Source organism: Primulina huaijiensis, chromosome 15 (assembly GCF_012295235.1).
Source record: "Primulina huaijiensis isolate GDHJ02 chromosome 15, ASM1229523v2, whole genome shotgun sequence".
Classification (NCBI taxonomy): Eukaryota; Viridiplantae; Streptophyta; class Magnoliopsida; order Lamiales; family Gesneriaceae; genus Primulina; species Primulina huaijiensis.
The window spans coordinates 628,349-651,116 of NC_133320.1; the positions used below are offsets into that span (position 1 = coordinate 628,349).

General features: G+C 33.5%; 4 protein-coding genes across 5 annotated transcripts; 2 read left to right on the top strand and 2 right to left on the bottom strand.

Moving 5' to 3' along the window:
- Positions 1-83: 83 nt before the first annotated feature.
- LOC140959894 (uncharacterized) lies at positions 84-2,663 on the top strand. The gene is made up of 5 exons (XM_073417935.1): positions 84-506; positions 1,162-1,358; positions 1,732-1,830; positions 2,208-2,259; positions 2,449-2,663. The coding sequence occupies exons 1-5, from the start codon at positions 194-196 to the stop codon at positions 2,577-2,579; spliced, it is 792 nt and encodes a 263-aa protein (XP_073274036.1). The 5' UTR covers positions 84-193; the 3' UTR covers positions 2,580-2,663.
- Positions 2,664-3,657: 994 nt separating this feature from the next.
- Positions 3,658-8,102, top strand: LOC140959101 (serine hydroxymethyltransferase 6-like). 2 transcript variants are annotated; one of them, XM_073416858.1, is made up of 4 exons: positions 3,659-5,117; positions 6,104-6,509; positions 7,260-7,361; positions 7,471-8,102. In XM_073416858.1, the coding sequence occupies exons 1-4, from the start codon at positions 4,032-4,034 to the stop codon at positions 7,692-7,694; spliced, it is 1,818 nt and encodes a 605-aa protein (XP_073272959.1). In that variant the 5' UTR covers positions 3,659-4,031; the 3' UTR covers positions 7,695-8,102. The 2 variants fall into 2 exon arrangements, with proteins under 2 accessions (XP_073272960.1, XP_073272959.1); XM_073416859.1 differs by lacking the exon at positions 7,260-7,361 and having other exon boundaries at positions 3,658-5,117.
- Positions 8,103-8,972: 870 nt separating this feature from the next.
- LOC140960270 (uncharacterized) lies at positions 8,973-10,422 on the bottom strand. Its single transcript, XM_073418471.1, has 2 exons — positions 10,020-10,422; positions 8,973-9,703 (listed from the first exon to the last, which is right to left on the bottom strand). Exons 1-2 carry the CDS (start codon positions 10,389-10,391, stop codon positions 9,104-9,106), a joined length of 972 nt encoding a protein of 323 aa, XP_073274572.1. The 5' UTR covers positions 10,392-10,422; the 3' UTR covers positions 8,973-9,103.
- A 2,349-nt stretch (positions 10,423-12,771) lies between these two features.
- Positions 12,772-22,108, bottom strand: LOC140959165 (potassium channel AKT2/3). Its single transcript, XM_073416964.1, has 11 exons — positions 21,650-22,108; positions 21,287-21,505; positions 16,073-16,231; positions 15,929-15,986; positions 15,529-15,846; positions 14,809-15,048; positions 14,398-14,715; positions 14,103-14,291; positions 13,873-13,948; positions 13,199-13,765; positions 12,772-13,110 (listed from the first exon to the last, which is right to left on the bottom strand). Exons 1-11 carry the CDS (start codon positions 21,892-21,894, stop codon positions 12,980-12,982), a joined length of 2,520 nt encoding a protein of 839 aa, XP_073273065.1. The 5' UTR covers positions 21,895-22,108; the 3' UTR covers positions 12,772-12,979.
- Positions 22,109-22,768: the final 660 nt, after the last annotated feature.

Here is a 22,768-nt window from a genome sequence, read left to right on the forward strand (position 1 = left end):
TTTCATACATATCCCCTTATCCAGACATCAACATTAAAAAAAGAGAGAATATTATATGGGAATGGGACCACTACTCCATAGTGGGCAACGTGTCGCCACATTTCCTACCTAAGTGGCATTCGCGGAGAATTGAAAATGTTCACTGCCATATCTGACATAATCCAAAACACGAAAATCTTGGGAAAAATCGGAAATGGAAAGTAAAAATCTTGACTACAAATCCCACACGGAAGTTCAGACACAAAAGAAAATGGGATTTCAAAACGGGGATGATCTTGATATAGATTTCACTTCCCAAAAAATGGAGGCATGTAAAAAAATATCTGGCTATTGGGTTGAGGAAATGGTGCCTGAGGAAGAAGAAAAGATGAAAGAAAATGGAGTTCTAGAGGATTTTGTTCGAGGTTGCAACATAAATAATATGGCTCCAGTTGATGAAGTTTGCCCCATCTGTTTTGATAAATTCAACATCCCATGTAGAACAAATTGCGGTCACTGGTTTTGTGGTAAGTTTTCTACCTTCTTTTATTTTTATTCTTTATACTTTTGAGGAATTTTGGTTTTTTTTTTTCCGTTTGCTTTCTCTCTCTCTTCTGTTTCTATGTGTGGCCTCCTATTCTGTAGTTGATGTATTAAACGAGAAGTTCACTTAGTACTTTGATTATATATATCTTTATGGGTTTCTAGTATTAAGATCTGATGGTTTGTTACGGAGGATATCCGGAATTTTTCCATGCAAGTATGTCTATTTTCACCTCAAAATCAGCCTTCTAACATAGTGTTTCCATTTTGGAAATTTGCAGAAAAAAATATATTTTGTTAAGTAGAAAGCATCAAGCAGGTTCAGTGGGAAGATTTTGCTGTGACACTTCGTTTCTGTGGTGTGAATATTTTTTTTCTCTTACTTGTGCATATGCTCATGCGATGGACAAAACATAAAAGGAGGAACTTGAACAGGGCCAGAATGTTTGGTGCTGTAGTAAAATCGAAATATTGATTTTCCCTTTAGGAGGGGGCAAAGTTTGAATTTCTAAGTAAATGGACCTTCAAAGGTTAATGTTATTTATGCGCGCGCGCGTGTGTGTGTGTGTGTTGGGGGGGGGGGATCCTACTGCAATCGGTAATGTTGTAAATTTTTTATTAAACGATATGCTTTTGCAGCTGGCTGTATCATGCAATTTTGGACGTATAGATCTTCTATTCAACAGTGTAAATGCCCATTATGTTGTTGCATAATAAATAACCTGGCACCAGAGATGTCGCAGGGCGGTCTTCCTACAGATGATGTTGTTGAGGTCCTTAAAAAAGTTCGACGATATAATGGCCTTTCCACTGGTGGAATGCAAGGCCTTTTCCAGGTTAGGATCCGTCGCTATATCTGCACTTACTTTTTCTGCTAAGCTATCATTTTCGCATTCTTCTGTTCTCAGTCTTCCCCATGTTTGTCACTTGAAAAAGGCGCGCCAGCACGACATTATCAGCATTTATGGTGACACGTAAAAAATCTTCATCTTTTAGAAATTCAATAATTTATCACAATGATATTTTTTGGTTGTTCAGTGAAGTTTCGCATAATTTTGTTTGCATTTTCGTCAGGACAGATACTAATACTGTAGATTCTATGCTGTTTTTGTTGCCTCTTTTATGCCCTGTTTCTTAAGTAACATAGAATGCGTGCCATCTGTTTATAGTGTCTTGTGCATGATCTATGCTTTACCTTTTGTTTTGCAGAAAGTATTAGCTTTACCGCTGCTTATGAGCAGAATAATCAGGATATTGATAGCTCCCGATGGCGTGAGATGCATCTACTACGTAATGCGCCTTCTTGGGGTGAGCTTATTTACAAGGAATAGATAAAAAAAAATTTACTTCCTCCTTGTCTTCAAATGAATGTTTGCATCAAGTACCTGTGTTTTTACTTGTAGGTAATGCTTAAACAGGCCCATGTTATATTATAGAAAAACAAAAAGAAATCGAATGGCTATGTCTTCTCCAAATATAAATATTATTTAAGTCAAAATTTTCTCTTGAAAACTGAAAATTACATTGATAAATTATATACAGAAGGAGATCTACATTGTTGTACAAAGTTAGTAGAGAAACTAAGATTCCGCGTCAACTTCTGTCGATTGTGTTGCGTGTGTGTAATGCTCTAGCTTTTCGATTTTTTGATTGTGAGGTGATCTGTTTTGAATTTTTATTTGCAGTTGCTGCTGGCCTTTCTCTATGAGATGGGGGAGTATGAGTTCATTGCCACTGGTACGTTTAAGTCTCCCTTCTCGTGCACACTTATCTTCATTGCAAGATATGTTTAAGTTTTCCCTTCTCATGAAACATAGAAATCTTATTCTGAATGTCACAACTATGTTTAATTTTCTTTACATGTGCACACGAGTTCGATTCTTTGTTTCGACGATCATGTGAACTTATGTCTTGCATCATATGCAGGAGGATATGGGATTCAAAAAGCGTTCCACGTTGGCGCGAGCGTGCTCTCCGGTAGTCTCCTTTTCATCGGGATTGCGTATAGATGTGTGCTCAGGTGTCGTGCAAGGCGTCTGGCTGTGGTACAAGATTGACATATGTAGTAAAGTCACACGTTTTCTCTGAGTTTGTGTTTAGCATGTCTAAAAAACTGTATCTAACCATTTTTTATCAATCGTATTTACAATGAATATTTTTGGCATAAAAATAAAAATCGAGTCGTGAGACGGTCTCATAGAGTTTTATGTATTTTAAATATCTATATTTATATTATTTAGTATCTATTTTCATATTTTGGAAAAAGAACTTTATTATATTAAATGAATTGAGATATACAATTATCTTATTCTTATCTAAATTTATGAAGGTTATTGAATCTTATCTAAATTTAAATACTTAACATTGTTAAAAATCTAAACATTATTATAATATACATAATTTAAAAATATATAAAATTATTTTATTTAAATAAGAACGTTAACTAATCATAAATTAAATTTTCAAAACCATCTCAAAATCATTGAATTTTTTTTTGACACGGAAGTAAGTAATAATACAGAATTTTAAAAATACATGAAATTATTTTATTTAAATAAGAAGTTTAAGTATGATAAGAAAAAAAAGGTTTTTAGTATAAATTTTTTAAAAAGACCATCTCAAATTAAATCAGTTCTGACCGAAACTTTGTTCATATCTAACGTTGGCAATATTTTGACATTTCATTTTTTGACAATTTTATTATAAAAAAAAAAAACTGGTTAATTTGGATACAAACCGAAATTGTTATCAATATTATTAGGTTTTTAATAAATGATAGGTATCTTGTGAGACGGTGTCACGAATCTTTATCTGTGAGACGAGTCAACTCTACCGATATGCACAATAAAAAGTAATACTCTTAGCATGAAAAGTAATACTTTTTCATGGATGATCCAAATAAGATATATATCTTACAAAATACGACTCGTAAGACCGTCATACACAAGTTTTTATCTTTAACAAGTATATATAATATATAAATAACAAAAATCCTAATAAAACGTATCAATCAAAATAAAAAAAATTTAAAATTTCATAAAAATTGCAGGAGCCGGTTTTGAAACTCTCGGTTCTTTATTTATTTTTTTTTTTAGAAATTATTTGATATTTCGGTAAAAATTTATTAAAAAATCCCTTCGAAATCCTGACAAGTTTTTTTCCGATGAATTTGTTTTGGTTTGGAAAAATCGAGATGGAATCAGAGCTCTGAATCTGCTCTCCTCCATGCCAACCAGTCTGGTCTAGGTTCATCCTTCCTCCAATCTCCCCAATTTCCATTTCCCAATGGGATTCTTTGTTTGTTTTTGAGGCTTCTCAATTATTGGGAAATCCCTTTCTGTTAATCTTTATTCTGCGATTTATTAGATTTGATTTTCTTATATGGAAATTTCACTAGTCTCGTGTTCACGCTCCCTCATCCGCCGCCGCCGGTGTTCTTGTTTTTGTCGTTGCTGTTAACTCTTTGGGTTGTTTTACGTTGCTTATGATTATTTTACAGCTCCATTTTTATGGATTCGACCTTCCTGCCAACCACGGCCAATGGGCTTTCTCTAGGGTTTTCCTCTCATGGGTCGAAGACGGTTGAAGGTGCTTGTGGCTCGAAAATCGCCGACGACTCGATTTCCTTCCAGATCGAATCGAGAGTTAGTGACCCTTTACATCCTGTGCCCTCGGCTCCTCTCCAACTGATGGACCAGGAGACGGCGAACCGTAATCACGATTTGGATATTAATTCGAGTGAAAGTAAGGGTAGAAAGACCGATGAAGGAGAAAAAGATGGGGAGGAGTTTCGGATTTTGGGCCATTCTATGTGTTTGAAGCGTAGACGTGACTGCGATTCCGGGTCTTCGGTTCCATCTTCCTTTTCAAAGGGATTTATAGTTTCTTCTCCAGATATGGAGTATCTGGAGTCGCGTAGGAAGATGGTCAAAGCTTGGGGAAATCAGAGATTACAAGACGCAGACCCTGATGTTTTTGGAATCATGGAAAAGGAGAAGCAGAGGCAGTATAGAGGGATCGAATTGATTGCTTCGGAGAATTTTGTGTGTAAAGCAGTAATGGAGGCTTTAGGAAGCCATTTGACTAATAAATATTCGGAGGGGATGCCAGGGGCACGTTACTACGGTGGAAATCAGTATATTGATGAGATTGAAACACTTTGTCGAGAGCGTGCATTGTATGCTTTTGGGCTTGATTCTGAAAATTGGGGTGTGAATGTACAGCCTTACTCGTGTACATCCGCAAATTTTGCAGTTTACACAGGTCTTTTGTTACCTGGTGATAGGATAATGGGGTTGGACACTCCATCTGGTGGTAACACAAGCCATGGATGTTATTTGCCAAATGGGAGAAAGGTCTCGGGGGCGTCAATATTTTTTGAGAGCCTGCCGTATAAGGTTAATCCACAAACAGGGTATATAGACTATGAAAAGCTTGAGGAGAAGGCACTTGATTTTCGTCCGAAGATATTGATTTGTGGTGGAAGTTCATATCCCCGGGAGTGGGATTATGCAAGGTTTAGACAAATTGCAGATAAATGTGGTGCAGTTTTGTTGTGTGATATGGCTCAGATTAGTGGTCTTATTGCTTCTAAGGTGAAATGTTTTGTGATTTTTATGGGCTGGCGTCAATTTTTTGTAAACTTTTCCTATTGGTTTACTTTGTATTGCTATGCATTCCCATTTGATTAAACCACGTGTCTCGAATTGATTACTCTTCCCGCTGTTTTTGTCTTCTGATTTGGCAAGGTCTGGGGTGTGAAAGAATGAATCCCTGCTTGGATTGTAATTTTGAAATGGAACTTAGCATACTACCAAAAATTTCATTTACAACGAGCTTACGCCCCCTCTATGCCATCCTTAGTGAAATTGCACTTTTTGTCATTTGTTTTTTAATGTGTTCCTTTTATTTGGATTATTTTTTTACGGTTATTGCCAAAGGCTTATCATAGAGGCGTTTTCTGCTCTTGTATCAGAACCAACTGATTTCGATGCCTTAATTGTTAGAATTCCTGCTCTGAATTTGTTGGATTGTTCATTTGCTTCTTGCTGGATTCAAGCTTAAAGAATTTGGTTCTTGCAAACGTTAGTGGGCATACGATTTTTTGTTATTGAACAAGTAGCCTGATCTTGCATGTCCTTGAGACTTGAACTAACAAGGCGGCAAATACAAACCATGGTGTACTGCCTGTTGAAGCAGTGTTTGTTTGCAGTTAGCTGCATTTTTGGACGAAATTGATTGGTTCACATTCTAACTTGGAGAAACGAATTGTTTTGTGTTTAGCTGGATTTATTTCCGCAGAACAAAAGTTTCTTGGTGATTTTTAATTTGATTTCTGGCATTAAATTCTAATGTTGCACTCACAGAACAGAACCTTGTGACATGTAATACTTTTAGATATTTTTTTCGATTCAGAAATCAGTATTGTGTGAATTTATGTAACATGGTTACTGCAAACAATGCCGTCCTTCCTGTTTTGAGTGCTGTAACTCCTGTTTTGTGTCAGAGTTTTATGCATTTTGTTTTTCTTATTCAAGAAATAGGCTCGTATTTATCTAATTACATTTGTTTCTTTACGCAGGAATGTGCAAGTCCTTTTGAATATTGTGATATTGTCACCTCAACCACCCATAAAAGTCTTCGTGGCCCTAGGGGAGGGATTATTTTTTACAGGAAGGGGCCAAAGCAAAGGAAGAGGGGGATGCTTTTAAATCATGGTGACGGTAGTGATAGGTATGATTTTGAAGAAAAGATAAACTTTGCAGTTTTCCCAGCACTGCAAGGTGGACCACACAATAATCACATTGCTGCCCTTGCAATAGCACTGAAACAAGTTGCTACGCCTGAGTACAAGATGTATATGCTACAAGTAAAGAAAAATGCCCAGGTTTTGGCTGCGGCTTTATTGAAAAGAAACTGTAGACTGGTCACTGGAGGCACGGACAATCATCTGTTGCTTTGGGATCTGAGAAATTTTGGGTTGACAGGTATTGTTTTTCCCCTGTACGGTTTCCACCGAATTTTGGTTTCTTTGTTTTATCATATTCAAGATGAGGCCTCAATATTTGTTGGACTCGAGTTATGGCATGAGCTGTTAAAACAGTGTTGGTTTTGATAGTTGCGAATGGACAATTTTTATCTGGGAGAGTTCTTTAAAGTGCTCGAACTATGATTTCATTTTTTATTCTGCAAAAGTAGTCAACTATGTTTTCTTTGTTTTTATTAGTTTGATGTTTGGATATTGTGGATGATCTGATCAGCTGTATAGCAGCGCTAAACTAGGCTACTTTTTTTCCGTTACTGGATAGGAGCTCACTTTGATTAAATTTAAATTTAGAGTTAATGGAATATAATTGCTAGGCTAGTTGATAGAGAATAATAATTGTTTTTTGTGAGTCATGAATATATTTTGGTCTGCGTTTTGAGGGGTTCGGCGACTCTTTGATCTTTTTTTTTTTTGGTCTTGGTCTTGCTTCTCTACCCAACTGATAGGATTCTTCTTGGTGTTTAATTTGATGTTTTGTGAGAAAATATTGAACTTTTGAACTATGAATTTTTTTACCTGAATGATAATGTTTATTTGATAACATAATACAGAATTATGCAAGCACTTGCTTTGTGTTTTCTAGATGTGTGCTTAATTGGTTTTAGCTTGCTTTTGTCTATGGGTACCTTATTCTGCTGATGCTTTCTCCGTAGGGCCTCTATTTATCTTCTCTAAATTTTGCTACTTGTAGGGAAAATTTTTGAGAAGGTGTGTGAGTTGTGTCACATTACACTCAATAAAGTAACCATTTTTGATGACAATGGCAATATCACCCCTGGAGGTGTAAGAATTGGTTAGTAATTATCTTGTTGAAACGAACATGTCAAGCACATTTCCATAATGCGTTACGCACCCTCATTATTTGTGTGCAGTAACGGATGTTTTCATTTTTCTTACCACAGGTACTCCTGCAATGACATCAAGAGGCTGTCGTGAGGCTGATTTTGAAACAATGGCTGAATATCTCATAACTGCTGCAGAGATTGCTAGTTCAGTGCTGAGGGAACATGGGAAACTACCAAAACATTTTCTGAAGGGTCTTGATAACAACAAAGAGACAGTTGAGCTTCGAGCAAGAGTCGAAAATTTTACCTCCCAGTTTGCTCTGCCAGGCTTTGATGAATAATCTGGTAACATTACAGTGAAAACTGATTATATTCTGACCGAGTAGTTTATCAGTGGCTGTGAGGTGTAGCGTTTGTCCTTCAAACTCGTCCGTGGCAAGAGGCGTTTTGCTTGTCCGCGCGTGGTGTGGTCGGATCATGCCAATCCACACGTGTGTTTTAAATATGTTGGGAGCACACTGGTTCACATTCATGTTTGTGCCAGTGTATAATGTCGGAATCATTATCCGCCATGGGGTGGTTGCAAAGTCGTCGTATTTTGTACTGTAATTTATTGCTCTTCTTTATGAGATGGAAAGAAAACAAATCGTTGAAAGACTTGACGATGTTTGCAACACCTTATTATCGAAAGGAACTCGTCCTCTTGAATGTTGGAAAGAAAAGCAAGAAAACGACCGTTATTGTTTTTATTTTTTTGTTGAAGAAAGTACTGTGACATCACTTAAAACTCAAATTAATGCTTCAAATGTCAAAATCAACCATTCATTCAAAGGAAAGCTTTCGAATTATGACAAATTAAAGAGTGCCTTTGAATTAAATTAAATATGTGAAAAGCTTGTGAGAAGTTGCTGCCTTGAAGCGTATACTTTATAACTTAATCCTGCGAAGTTTGTAGTCTCTTGTACCTTTTGCTATCAAAACCCAAAAAATATAATTTAAAAAGAAAGAGTTTATTTTTGTTTTATAGGAAAACCATGCCAAAGAGGCGATGCTAAAGAAAAGTCATCTCGATGAATAATTATAATACATCAAAAGATTTATTGTCTTTATAATTTTAACATGATTACATTTGCCCTTTTTCTGTAACCTCACTTTATCTCAGTACATCAAATCCTTTTATTTTGAATACTTTCGACCATGTTCTCTTTAAAAGATCCAAGGCACAGTAGATAATTGGATAATGGGATGCGGAGATAGGACACATCGTATGCTATAATTTTTCCCTTTTTTTTTTTTGGGTCAATCTCCATATATATTTCGAAAGTTATCTCATCTTTTTTATATACACCATTTTAATAATGTTTCTTATTTGTTAACATATGATTAGAAGAATCTGTCCTTTTCAATTTCGCTGTATCTAATAATGTTGAAGCTATCATTTTCTAACTATATTCTCTCTCCATGTTTTCTTCACTAGAGATAGTAATATTACTTTCCTTGAAAGAGAGAATCACATTCTTCTTCCCTCAAGATTTCTTTCATGTCTTGTTCTCTCAAGAAATACAATACTTCTCCCCAAAGCTTCAATAGAATAAGCGACGTGAATTATATATATGATATATAAAATTTTTGTAATGTTTATATTTGAAAAAGAATAAAGATAAGATTACAATTTATAGTTTGGATTTACCTATTCTAAAAGAATATATAATTTTTTGTTGACTGCAAATCTCCTCTTCCATTAATCTTTCTACCTACGAGAACACATATCCATGAGCTTCTCCCGAACCTCAACTATTTCGTCAAAGAAGTCGTCAAGTTGCGCAATTACACTCTCGACTCCACGTTGCAAATCTCCAAAACAACTCTTCAAGTTCTCAGATTTCCTATAGTATGCGTCGTTTTCGTACCCCCCATTAATCAGGCCATCTATCTCCATTTTCAGCTCATCCGTTGAAAGCTCAGCCTTTTGTAACTCATAAACAAGAATCCCCGGCTGGGAGTCGAGTAGACTCATCGTGTTCATCACTCTCTGATGCAATATATCTGCCGAGAGCATGAAACCTGAGTTGAAAATCGAGTCTTCTTCGTGGAATCGAAGGCTAAAACTCGAAACTGGCCAACAATAAACAAGGCCACTCAGTAGAACCACCAGAAGAAATGTGCTCACGTTCCTCATTGCATACAATACTCCTCTAAAACCATTGTACTCGTTTAACCTCGATTCAGACAAGAGATGGTTTTCATCAAACCTCAGGCACAGAGTTTGCAATCTTCTTTCTGCTAAGATTCTGTTTGTCGCTTCTAGCATGCTCTTCTGCCCCTGACAATCGTGGATCGCCCGCTTAATCTGTCAACAAGCACGCATTTGGCTTGAGAAAGATAAAAAAAAAATATTCAAAAAGATTGTTGTTTGGAGTTTAGATTTTTTAACTCTGCTAGTTGCTATTTTCGCTACACAACCAATGCTGAGTAGCCGAACCAACTGGCCCGAACAACCTTATCAGCACAATAGGCTCCAATAACAACTTTGTTCGGATCTCTTCTCGCTTTGTGGAAGCAATTAACCGAGATTGAAGGCCGCAGAATTAGTCATAGAAACACAGCCAAAACCTTTACCACAACCAAAACTAAACCAACGCCAAATTTTCGATGCAAACACTAACCTGGCGGGAAAGCTGAGCATTTAAAGCGGCAGGATCAACAAGAAGATATCCTATATCAGCACCAGTCGAACGGTAATTCTCCATGCCAGACACCCCTGCTTTCATCACTTGACAAGCTTTCCAAAGCCTGGCGCTCTCGTCCATGCACTCGTAGAGCCATTTGTCTCCGACCGGCAATTGCAACTTCTGGCCCAAAGTCGTTAACTGCGAGTGAACGGATCGAAGCGTGGATAGCACGGCCTGAAGGAACTCGAACGACATGAAGTTCTGTGCCATGAAAAGGTGATCGAGATTGTCGAGTTCCCGGTTAAGAAAGTTGTAGAAACCTTTAATGGAAGAGATGTATGATGAAGACGATTGACTCATCGTCATTCGAGAGCAAGAAAAGACTGGTTTAAAGAGATCAAAGGGAACGAGGAGTCCTGTCTATTCATAATAGTAGAATCTCGATAATAATGGAAATAAATTCGTATAAATCTACAAAATATTTTATTTTATTTTTTAAAAAAGATTGTATATGTTTGGAGTGGAGGGGATGATTGAGAGAATCTTCTAATTTCAAATCATTTGATAAGAGTGAAACAAATTAAAAGATAGATGAGAAATTTTATATAACTTAAAAACTTGCATGGAACAATCTCACGGACAGAGACGATGTCTTATTTGGATCACTCAAGGAAAAAGTAAGTTTTTAAGTTTAAAAGAATCAAAAGTAAGTGGCCAATCTTCTAAAATATTCACTTTCCTATATATATTATATCATATACAACATTCTTCTTTTTTGTTTAATTTAAATAAGACAAAAACTTGTGTAATACGGTCTCACGGGTCATATTTTGTGAGACATATATCTTATTTGGGTCATCTATGAAAAATTATTACTTTTTATGCTAAGAGTATTATTTTTTATTGTGAATATTGATAGGGTTGATCCGTCTCACAGATAAAGATTCGTGAGAGTCTCACAACAAACCTACTTTTTAAATAATTATTTCTTTGCAAAGCCAAGATTTTGTATTTCAAGTTTGACTACTCTATTTAAGGGAAGAGGATGATTAAGTTTCTTGGATCGACTTTGTTTTACGGTAATGTTTTCTTCTGTAGCATCCACAGATTCCTATTTTAGGTTGGAAAAAAGGTATTGGTTCGGAAAGGATGTTAAGTTAATCCTCCGAAATGGTCTATTTTTTATTATTTTAAAGATAACATAATAATGATAATTTTGCTAGTAACTCACAAACAAGATTTGAAAATTCGTTAATATAATAACACTACACCCAAATTGAGAAACTAATAATCTACAATTCTTGTTAATCGGAAGATTGATTTATTTAAGGAAAATAAATAAAATTTGTAGTTTGTTGATGCTCTTCCTGCCATGTCCAAAAGAAACACATCAACATGGTTCATGTGGTTATTTAACCAATTTCATAAACTTTTAAAAAAATCAAAATTTTTCAAAGCAAAATGATTGTCCACCTATTTGTTGATACTGAAGTTATGGAAAAGCACAAGAAAACCCACACTACAGATTTTTTTAGGAGCTCTTCAATTCATTTCTTTATATACAGATTCTTCATACACTTTTGCCATTTCTTCTGATCAGAATTTTGGCTCAAAGCTGCACTCAGTACTTGAGATAGCTAAGTTAGGTGACTCAATTAGACTCTTTTTCAAATATGGCTTGTAACATTATTTCTTCTATCTCTCCCTTTTTTATATATATATATATATACAAATTTGTATTTTATTGGAAGTTTTACATACTTATGATTCACAAATATCCATGATTTCAACATCAAAAATCAATCTTGTCTAGCCATGATGTAACAAAAGCCAAATGCTGTGGTGAGATCACATAGTACACGAGAATAAAATGCCACTCAACTCTAACATTGTCATGATTTGCTTGGGATCGGAGTGGATGCACAAGCTTTCAGAGTCCACATACACCAAAAGCATTTGCTTTGGTCCCACTTGCTTATAAGTAGCTTGCAATGAAAAATGTGAATTTAATGTGTATTTTTTTAAAAAAATTTTGGTCATTGTTCCACAATTTTAATTCATTTTACTTGGAATATATATCAGCATCACATCATCTCAAATTAGAAAAATACAAAAAAATATATTTAAAGATAACGATAACATATAAAAAAAACTAAAATCAGGAAAACAAAATTTTCTACTTTCTCGATTGTAAGTGATTGGTGCAATTAATGGTTAGTTTCTTGGATTGGACACCATAATCAAACCTTTGTGATACATGCATCAACTCAAAGGTATTGCCGTCAATCAAATGTTATGAGAGGAAGGGATGTCTCAAACTTCATATATTTCAGTTTTCACCAACCAAATGTGAAGTTGTGGGCAGCACTAACACTACCATCAATTTACACAAGAACTTTTGGTGGTTTGTACATTTCGACCAAAAAAATATAAAGCTACTGATTTAAATATTAAATTCAGAGATTTTGAATATATGTCTTTTACTATATTCTTAAATGTACATAATGAAGGATTGAGGGAAATAAAATAAAATACTAAAAGTTTCAAGAATTTATCATTATGGTTGGTTTCAATTTTTATATATTTTGGGAAATTATTATAATTTTATGAAGAGAATTATTTGGATGTATTCGATAATAATAATGGTATTAAATTCGACTGACTTAATTGCTGCTATTTGCAAGATAAGAAGAGATTCATGTTGTAAAAATATATATAATATGAGAAAAAAATGAGATAATTGAGCTTCTCAAAATGAAACCATTAATACTTATCTCATACGGAGTATCTGACATTTAATCGATGAAACTCAGAATTTACTTACAAGAAAATGATTGTGAATTCCATATTAAGCAAATATATATATGTATATTCCCGGCCCCTAAGCAGTGCCAAAACTGAGAGTCCCCTCGATCGGCTACACACATATAAACTAATATTAAAAGGTATGTATGTCATCGAGGGGAGCCTGGATTTTCAACTATGAACACCTTATCATTGTCTCTTATCACTTCAACGGTGTCTATTTCTGTACCTTCTTCGTTCATCACCAGTGCATTTGTAGCATCAAATCCGAACTTTTTACCTGCCAAGAACAAAACCAATACAAATTAAGATATATATAACAAACGGGATGCTACTTTTGTTTGCATATGGCATAAAAACATAAGAACCTGCGATGTTCTTGAATTCTTTCATCGAACATGGCAACCGAATCAACTTCCCGGGCTCGGTGCAGCAAGTTTCTCTTCGGATTATTGGATGGCCTCTGTATAAACTCACCCTTGAAAAATATGTCTTCTTGGAATTACACTCCAAGTTTTCCTTCTGATCGGTTTCGTTTAATCCAAAAACTTCTCTATCGAGTGGTTCAGGCATGGCTATACAGTGTCCAACTTCACGTTTTAGCAAAACTTCATTCAAATTTATGGAAGAAATAATGTTTTTGACCCTGTCATCGACTTGAGAACCATTTAGCAGCAGATACTTCACCATGTCCACATGATTATCCGAGGATGCAACTTGTATGGCAGTTAATCCGTGGCGATCCTTTGAGTCCACATATAATCCGTATTTCAACAGTTCTTTCAACACTTTTGTATCGTTTCTTCTTGCTGCCGTGCATAGAAGGTCGCCTGATACGTAAGGATCGGATACCGAAGCCCAATGGTTTAGGATGTTGAATATGGTTTGATGCTTTTCTGCCGCAGCGTTCCATAGTGCTGTGTTTCCATTAAAATCTGCCTCAAAATGTAAAATCTTTTTCAACAATGGATTGCAAATTTAACCAATTTTGGTCAATATCTGAAAGATTGTTGCAAAATCGAGCTATAAGATATAAATTTACCTTTTAAATGAAAGCTACAAGCATGCTTTAGAAGCACCAAAACACACTGTTCGTGTCCTCTTGATGCGGCTATATGCTAAGGTAATGCATAAGCACGGGTGTTATCGTAAAAGCAACATTAACATAAACAAGACATTGGAAATTTCATAGAAGCCATATGTTTTTATAAGTTAACAGAAATCAAGTTAACTTTTGCAGGGAGTAGGGACAGAAGATTTTAGGAAACGTACCAATGGGGTCCTTCCTTTAGAGTCCCCAACATCAGGGTCCAACCCTGCCCTAAGAAGCTCGTCAAGAAAGTTGGCGTTTCCTGTACCAGAAACCGTAAGCAAGTTGATCGACATGTTTGAGTCATCGTCTCCTTCCCCACCTTCAAGAAATATTGCCCCCAATCTTATATCCTTGAGATTTTTGTGATACTGCAACCATAAGATATACCTTTAATTGAAATTCCACGAAACTGGAGCTCGAGTTTCATGGGCTATATGTGAATCTTGAATTAATGGGAGAAAAAGAACATGAAACCTGCAGGAAATTCTTGATTATGGTGGCATTATCTTCTTGTCTAGTCCTCATTGCTTCAATCAGTAGACTTGTTTTGAGCCTGAGCAGTTGCGAGAGAGTCTTGGTTCGATATGTAAAGCTTTGTGGTTGAGAACACAATGCTCCCACTTCTCCAAACATGTTCTCACATTTGAATATCCTTACAATATTCTCTCTATCCATCTCAGAATCTATCATTTCAACTTCACCAGACACAATAATATAAATATCATCTGGTGCCTCGTTTTCTATTATAACATCCTCCCTTGGTGGGATATATTCAGCTTTCATGTCTGAAACCTATTCACATAAATCGTAAAGGGAATGGAAGTTACATCTCTATTTATATCATATTCTGAAACCTTTTATGCCTTTTTTATATCATATTCTTACCAATAGCAACAGAGTTTCTCTGGAAACACCCTTAAAGAGATACACATTCTCAACAGTTGGAAAGAACAGGTGCTGCTGTATATTTCTGCATATTGTTTTTGGGAGCTGTTCGATGACTTGCTGCTGATTTAAGCTCTCAGCCTTGAATCTTAAGCACATATAAGCCACTATTTGCTCCTTCAACCTCACAGGCAACCGGTTCCGGGATACGAAACTAGAGGCATCTTCAATGCTATTTCTCTGCATTTCCAAAAGAAAAGAATTCAATACGCATAGAAATTTAAAATACCCTATATAGTTGGAGACCGGCAATTGCTTTTTCTCTCCTATGTGACCACTACGGCATAGCCATAGAAAAGTAACTTTTAGGCTATTCTACATTTTAGATCTTTGCGCACACTCCTATCACTAGATACAACATTTCCATATAGCATCATGCACTTGGTTATATGATTTATGCTACAGCCAAGGTAAGATTATTGATTCTCGTTAATTGCACATCGATGTGAATATTTGGAGAAAAGACGTTGGGAGAAATAGTAGGATGACTTTTATGTGCCACGTGATCAATTGACACATAACTGTTGAGCTCTTGTATGATCTTTAAATATGTGAGATGCCCGAACTATAACTTTTAGCACTATGACAAGAACTAGATACCACAAATATGACTAATCGAACTTGACACGGGGCCACTGATTATATGATGAAAAAACTTACAAATTCCATGGTTCTTCGAGTGCCCTCGACTACCAAGTTGGTCATGTTGCCAATCATATATGCAGTTAAGCCAAGATTGAAGAGCATGTAGCAGATAGTGAAGGCCATCTCCATCATATTCACAGCATGTATGTCTCCGTAGCCAACAGTAGTCATGGTGGTGATGGACAAATAAAGTGATGAAATGTATCTAACCCAGAGGCTCGTTTGTTTAAAATTTGGAATGGTGGATCCGATCCAAGTGTTCCCTTGGTTCGGATATCTGTCGGCTAACGTGTAGAACACGCATGCAGCACAATGGACTAATACTAGTGTTACCTGCACAAAACAATTAGTTTGTTTGGAGAAAGTTAGATCTTTTCACACACACACATAAATGAAGAACGTTTTTTGTACTTACAAACAAGAGCCTTGCACATCTGATCCAGAAGTAGCTAAATCTAATGTCTTTTTCGATTCTGCGCGCGACGCCATAATTTGTTATCTGGCATTTCAAAAAGCTAAGGAGAAAATGCTTGATATATGCAGTAAAACATAGGCTTACCTAGTAAAGAGCCTATTGACTCGGCGGAGACGCCAGAACCTCAGCAAGCCAAGGGCGGAGTAGGAAAGACAGAGACGCCGATTGCCAGTGATCAAGAAAGAGATGGTGTTAAACGGAATAGTTGAGGCCACATCCATTAGGAACCATGTTGAAAGGTACCTACATTTTTTTGGTACATGTTTCCATTTAGCAGAGATCAAATCTATCCAATTCAAATTTAATGCGGTTTAGTTTCAGTGTAGAAAAAATTTTCTTTACATTTTAAGCCAAAATTCAAACATCATGAGAGAAATTTAATACATTAATTTCTTTAATACAGTGATATACGTGTGAGTCTGCATTTTGGAAGGAAAAAAATGATGCAATTCAACTCATATAAGATATATATTATATGATTTATTTTTGTTAAATAATGGATGATGATTTTCAAACTACAAATCAAATATTTGAGTTTCACTATTCTGGTCCAGAAAACAAAATTTTCCAATCATGAAAGTTTGATACAATAATGACAAAATTATGCATACACAACACAAGAAAACATAAAGATTCACGCGAAAATTCATAAACGGGTGAACGAAAAATTATCAAAGAAGAAAAATTCACTATTAGATACACATTTCACACTAATAAGAAAATCTTAATTTTTATATATAAATACATCGAAAGTTGTACTTTTTATCTTTGTATGTTTTTCATTTTCAATTTTGTTTTCGGTCAACTCATAATTTTAGCCTATTTATTAGCATTTTTTTCAAATCTAGTTATTTTTTTACCAAAATTTTGATGGGATATTGAACACGTTAGCAATATTCGGTGTATACATTAACATATTGCAAGTTTTTCAAAACAAATCCAATAGAATTCAGGTCGCAAACTTTAATTTAACATATGTTTTAGACTAATAAAATAATATTAAATATAGATAATAGAATATTATATCTATAGGATCGGTGAAAAAAAAACAAAATATTCACTTGCATTTGAAATGGATGTTTATGCTATACCGATAGTATTTTTTTTTCATTTTTCAATATAATTAGATCACGTGGATATATCATTTTTTTTAATGAAAATTGATATATATATATATATATAGTGATTATTAAATAATCCGTATAAAATATATTAATATGTTAAAATTAAAACATGTTAAACATGTTTTGGGGCCACTTCTTCTCTATTATTTGACAATACATCTCTACTTTTTTTCTGGTAGGCGAAGAAACAAGTGGTCCTTGTGACTTTGAGTACGCAAGTTAATTTTTGACTTAAATCGTAATTACATAAAAATTAATTTAAAAAAATCACTTAAACAGCCTCGCATACTACTTTTTAGAACACTTATATGAACGAATAGGTCTTTTATCAGATGGTCTGACGATCTTTATCTGTGAGACGGTCAATCTTACCGATATTTACAATAAAAAGTAATATTTTTAGCATAAAAAATAATATTTCTTCATGATCCAAATAAGAGATATGTCTCACAAAATACGATCCGTGAGACCGTCTCACACAATATCAACAAAGATAGTACTTAACTGTTCGAAAAATTAAAAGAAACTAACCACAAAGCAGAAGAATAACAACAAATTTAAAAATTTACCAACGTGGTCTAACATTTTTTTATGTGAAGACTAATCTATATCTATATATCTATAAAAGTGTGGATGAAGGGTATTGTTTTTCAATTGTGCAATGACAAAATTAACCTTCTATACACACTTCAAGAATAGAATGTAACTCCTATATTAATTTTATCAAATAATTCATCTTTATACTACATTTAAATGTTTTATCCTTTTAATTTTTTTTCTACAATTTTTTTCCAATGATTTTACCTATAAAAGTGTGGATGAAGGGCATTGTTTTCCAATTGTGCAGTGACAAAATTAACTATCTATACACACTTCAAGAATAGTATGTAACCACTATATTAATTTTATCAAATAATTCATCTTTATACTACATTTAAATGTTTTATCCTTCTAATTTTTTAAATAATTCATCTTTATACTACATTTAAATGTTTTATCCTTTTAATTTTTTCTCTACAATTTTTTTCCAATGATTTTACCTATAAAAGTGTGGATGAAGTGCATTGTTTTCCAATTGTGCAGTGACAAAATTAACCTTCTATACACATTTCAAGAAGAGTATGTAACTCCTATATTAATTTTATCAAATAATTCATCTTTATACTACATTTAAATGTTTTATCCTTCTAATTTTTTCTCTACAATTTTTTTTCGATGATTTTACCTATAAAAGTGTGGAGGAAGGACATTGTTTTCCAATTGTGCAGTGACAAAAGTAACCTTCTATACACACTTCAAGAATAGAATGTAACTCCTATATTAATTTTATCAAATAATTCATCTTTATACTACATTTAAATGTTTTATCCTTTTAATTTTTTCTCTACAATTTTTTTCCAATGATTTTACCTATAAAAGTGTGGATGAAGTGCATTGTTTTCCAATTGTGCAGTGACAAAATTAACCTTCTATACGTATTTCAAGAAGAGTATGTAACTCCTATATTAATTTTATCAAATAATTCATCTTTATACTACATTTAAATGTTTTATCCTTCTAATTTTTTCTCTACAATTTTTTTTCGATGATTTTACCTATAAAAGTGTGGAGGAAGGGCATTGTTTTCCAATTGTGCAGTGACAAAATTAACCTTCTATACACACTTCAAGAATAGCATGTAACTCCTATATTAATTTTATCAAATAATTCATCTTTATACTACATTTAAATGTTTTATCCTTTTAATTTTTTCTCTACAATTTTTTTCCAATGATTTTACCTATAAAAGTGTGGATGAAGTGCATTGTTTTCCAATTGTGCAGTGACAAAATTAACCTTCTATACGTATTTCAAGAATAGTATGTAACTCCTATATTAATTTTATCAAATAATTCATCTTTATACTACATTTAAATGTTTTATCCTTTTAATTTTTTCTCTACAATTTTTTTCCAATGATTTTACCTATAAAAGTGTGGATGAAGTGCATTGTTTTCCAATTGTGCAGTGACAAAATTAACCTTCTATACGTATTTCAAGAAGAGTATGTAACTCCTATATTAATTTTATCAAATAATTCATCTTTATACTACATTTAAATGTTTTATCCTTCTAATTTTTTCTCTACAATTTTTTTTCGATGATTTTACCTATAAAAGTGTGGAGGAAGGGCATTGTTTTCCAATTGTGCAGTGACAAAATTAACCTTCTATACACACTTCAAGAATAGCATGTAACTCCTATATTAATTTTATCAAATAATTCAACTTTATACTACATTTAAATGTTTTATCCTTTTAATTTTTTCTCTACAATTTTTTTCCAATGATTTTACCTATAAAAGTGTAGATGAAGGGCATTGTTTTCCAATTGTGCAGTGACAAAATTAACCTTCTATACACACTTCAAGAATATTATGTAACTCATATATTAATTTTATCAAATAATTCATCTTTATACTACATTTAAATGTTTTATCCTTTTAATTTTTTCTCTACAATTTTTTTCCAATGAATTTATTGTAATTTTGTAATTATATTTTTAGTGCAATTTCTAATTAACTAATAAATTATAATAGCACAAGAAGATATATGAAAATTTTAACTATATGTCCAATAGTAGAATAATATAATTCTAAAAAAATTCACATTTAGTTTATTAATTAATAATTAGTACTAATTAACCACATTTTATGGTTATGATTTTGTGATTTTGAATTTCTTCCATGGTTTTTCTTTCATTATGATATTTAATTAAGTCATATTTCATTTTTTAAAATTATTTTATTCTATGTGTGTGTGTGTGTGTGTATATATATATATATATAATATTCATTAGTAGTGTACATGATTTTACTTTTCAAAACAATAATAAGAAAAATCTTAAAATATAAATATACAGTGAAAACGAATTCAAATTTTCTATTAATAGCTTCGAACATTAGCGAATGTAATTCTAAAAAAATGAGGGGATTATGATTATGATGATACATGACACTGAAGATTAATTTAGAGTTGTGTTTTTTTTTTATTTTTTCTGAGATAGAATAGTGGTATTTCAATTATTAATTTAAAGAAATGAATCTTCATTTACTAAAATTGTTGGAAATGAAGTTTTCTTAGTTCACTACTTTAAGTAAATATATATTGGGCATAGAAGGGGTTAAGGATAACAACCTTTCCCCACGGGAAAAACTCGAAACGGGGATGAGATCCCTGAGTTTTTCGGGTTTGGTTCGGGTTCGGGGCGGGTATAAGTTCGGGGCAGATATAAGCTTACTATCCTCATCTCCGAACCCGCTTCGCCCCATTGTCTTCCCTAGGTGGATGGAGTATTTATTTACTTTATTTTCAATCATTATGTTTAAATATATTAATTTTTTTCTCAAAATACAATTTGTATCCATAGTCTTTCTTTAGCTAATGTAATGTTTTATTATTATTTTTATATAACTCAGACTAACAAAATGTAGGTTTTTGAAAGATTTAGAATTTACAATATTTAAGTGGTTATAATTTAGAATATAACTTAAAATGAAAATTGTTGTCACATGTTCTTGGTTATTCCAAAATTATAAGTAAGTACTATTTTAGATTTTTAATATGTAATTTTTAAACTTTAGGAGCATATTTATCAATTAATTGATGTAATGAGTAGATAAATATCAAAATCATATACTAAAATATTTTCTTCCACTCTTATATTGCTTAATTATTTAAAATACATTCATATAATTCTATTTACACTTTTATATTGCTTAATCAATTCAAATCATTTCATATCATTGTATTTGTATTGTTATGTTAGTTCAATTTATTACTTAATTTGACAAATCATTATTCCAAATTCTTATAATTTGTTTTGATATATTTTTTCCTGAACGAAATGTTATTTGATGAATTTGATGATCAATATGCAAAGAGTAAAAAATATTTTTATTATTAATTTAATTTTTAGTTCTTTACAATATGAGCTCACGTGCATCTGTGCATATGCACGTGCTTTTATGCTGGTTTTATAAGTTCAACAACAAAATTTACGTATATTAATTACCCTTTATAACTACATGGAGAGCAAGAACAAAAACTTTTTTTTTTCGAATTTTATTTTCAACCTACATGGCGAAGGCCAGGGAATGCATATATGTATGTGTGTGTGTGATGCGCTAACTGACCTTGTAGCAACTTTTCTCGAATCACGAACTGGCAGTTGAGTGGTTGGATCAATGTAAGCGACGAAGAACGTCAAGACAATGTCAACTGCAAAGAACATGTCGACGATGTTGTCTGTGACGAACAACGGTTTGCTCGTATTGCTGTCCGGAAACGCAATCTCAAAGGGACAAATCCATGCTGAGTATGCCACCAATATTACCATCACAGTCTCCCAACACCTACACCACAAGTGCATGCGATCCATCACAAAAAGTAAGCTCATGTGTTTCTTCAACAAGAAAGTCTACCACACCAAACTTAATTATTTTAACTCGATCTCTACAAACAAGAGATCAAAAAATTTAGAATCAGTACTCATTCACCTGTATCTTGAACTCATCGGAGAGATGATTCTTCCCTTACGAACATTCTGGTAATTGTAGGAATCAATTGCACCCAATGGCGGAATGATAAGCTTTGAAAGACTCTTGGGATCCACTGATGACGAGCTACTGCTCATGTTATTGTTTTCTTGATCATACCCTTTTTCTATTTCCCCTTCTTCTTTCTTGTTGGAGCTAATCGAGTAAACATCAAAAGTGTGATTCTTCATTTCCATTTTTTGCATTAAACAGAAAACCCACAATTACTTGATTACCAAAAGGCCAAAAAAGGCTAGATTTGATACTCTTTTTTTCTTTTTTATTTTAATAACATAGATGGATCGGTTAAATAGGTTGGAGAGTACTTCCGATGTTTTTAGAAGAACCATAAAAAAAAGGGGAAAAAGGGATATTGGAGAGACGGAAGAATGATTGTAAGTTGGAAAATATATCATTATCTTGAAAAAAATTGAGGTGACGAGAAATAATGTACATTGTCCTCTTATGTTGTACCGATGCCATTTGCTGGCTGGCTGGTGTAGTGGCCCAATTATGTGAGAACCTGCGATTATGGCGATAAAGCATTCTTTGGGTTTTGGGTGCACTAAGGGTCCCCTCTCTCAACTAGCAGTACTATTCATGATACTTACTTCATCTTACATAAATTTTTACATTACATTTACAAAGGACACAGTTCAAACATATTTGTATGTACGTACACAGATCGAACCATAACCAAATTATCTAGCTTGGTCGATAAGATATGTATGGAATAAACCTATGGAGACGGATCGAAAACAAAGGAATATGTCATTTCGTGGTCGAACCATGCATAACCATAATCTCTCAATTTCAAGTATAGTTTTTGTGTGGGATGATATAGGTTTTGGTTCATGGTTTGAGTAGAATATTAAAACAATATGGATTCAAAGAAAATTTGGAATATTTCTATCCTACTATTGTAAGTTAATCTTTTTATCTTCTACCAAAATTAACATCTGTTTTCTTCTTTATCAACCTTTTTCAAGTTAAAATATTACATAATTGAAATTGGATTTGAATAAAGTACATGGGGAAAAAAAATTAATGAGATGAAGAATTATTGTCATTAATGGTGCA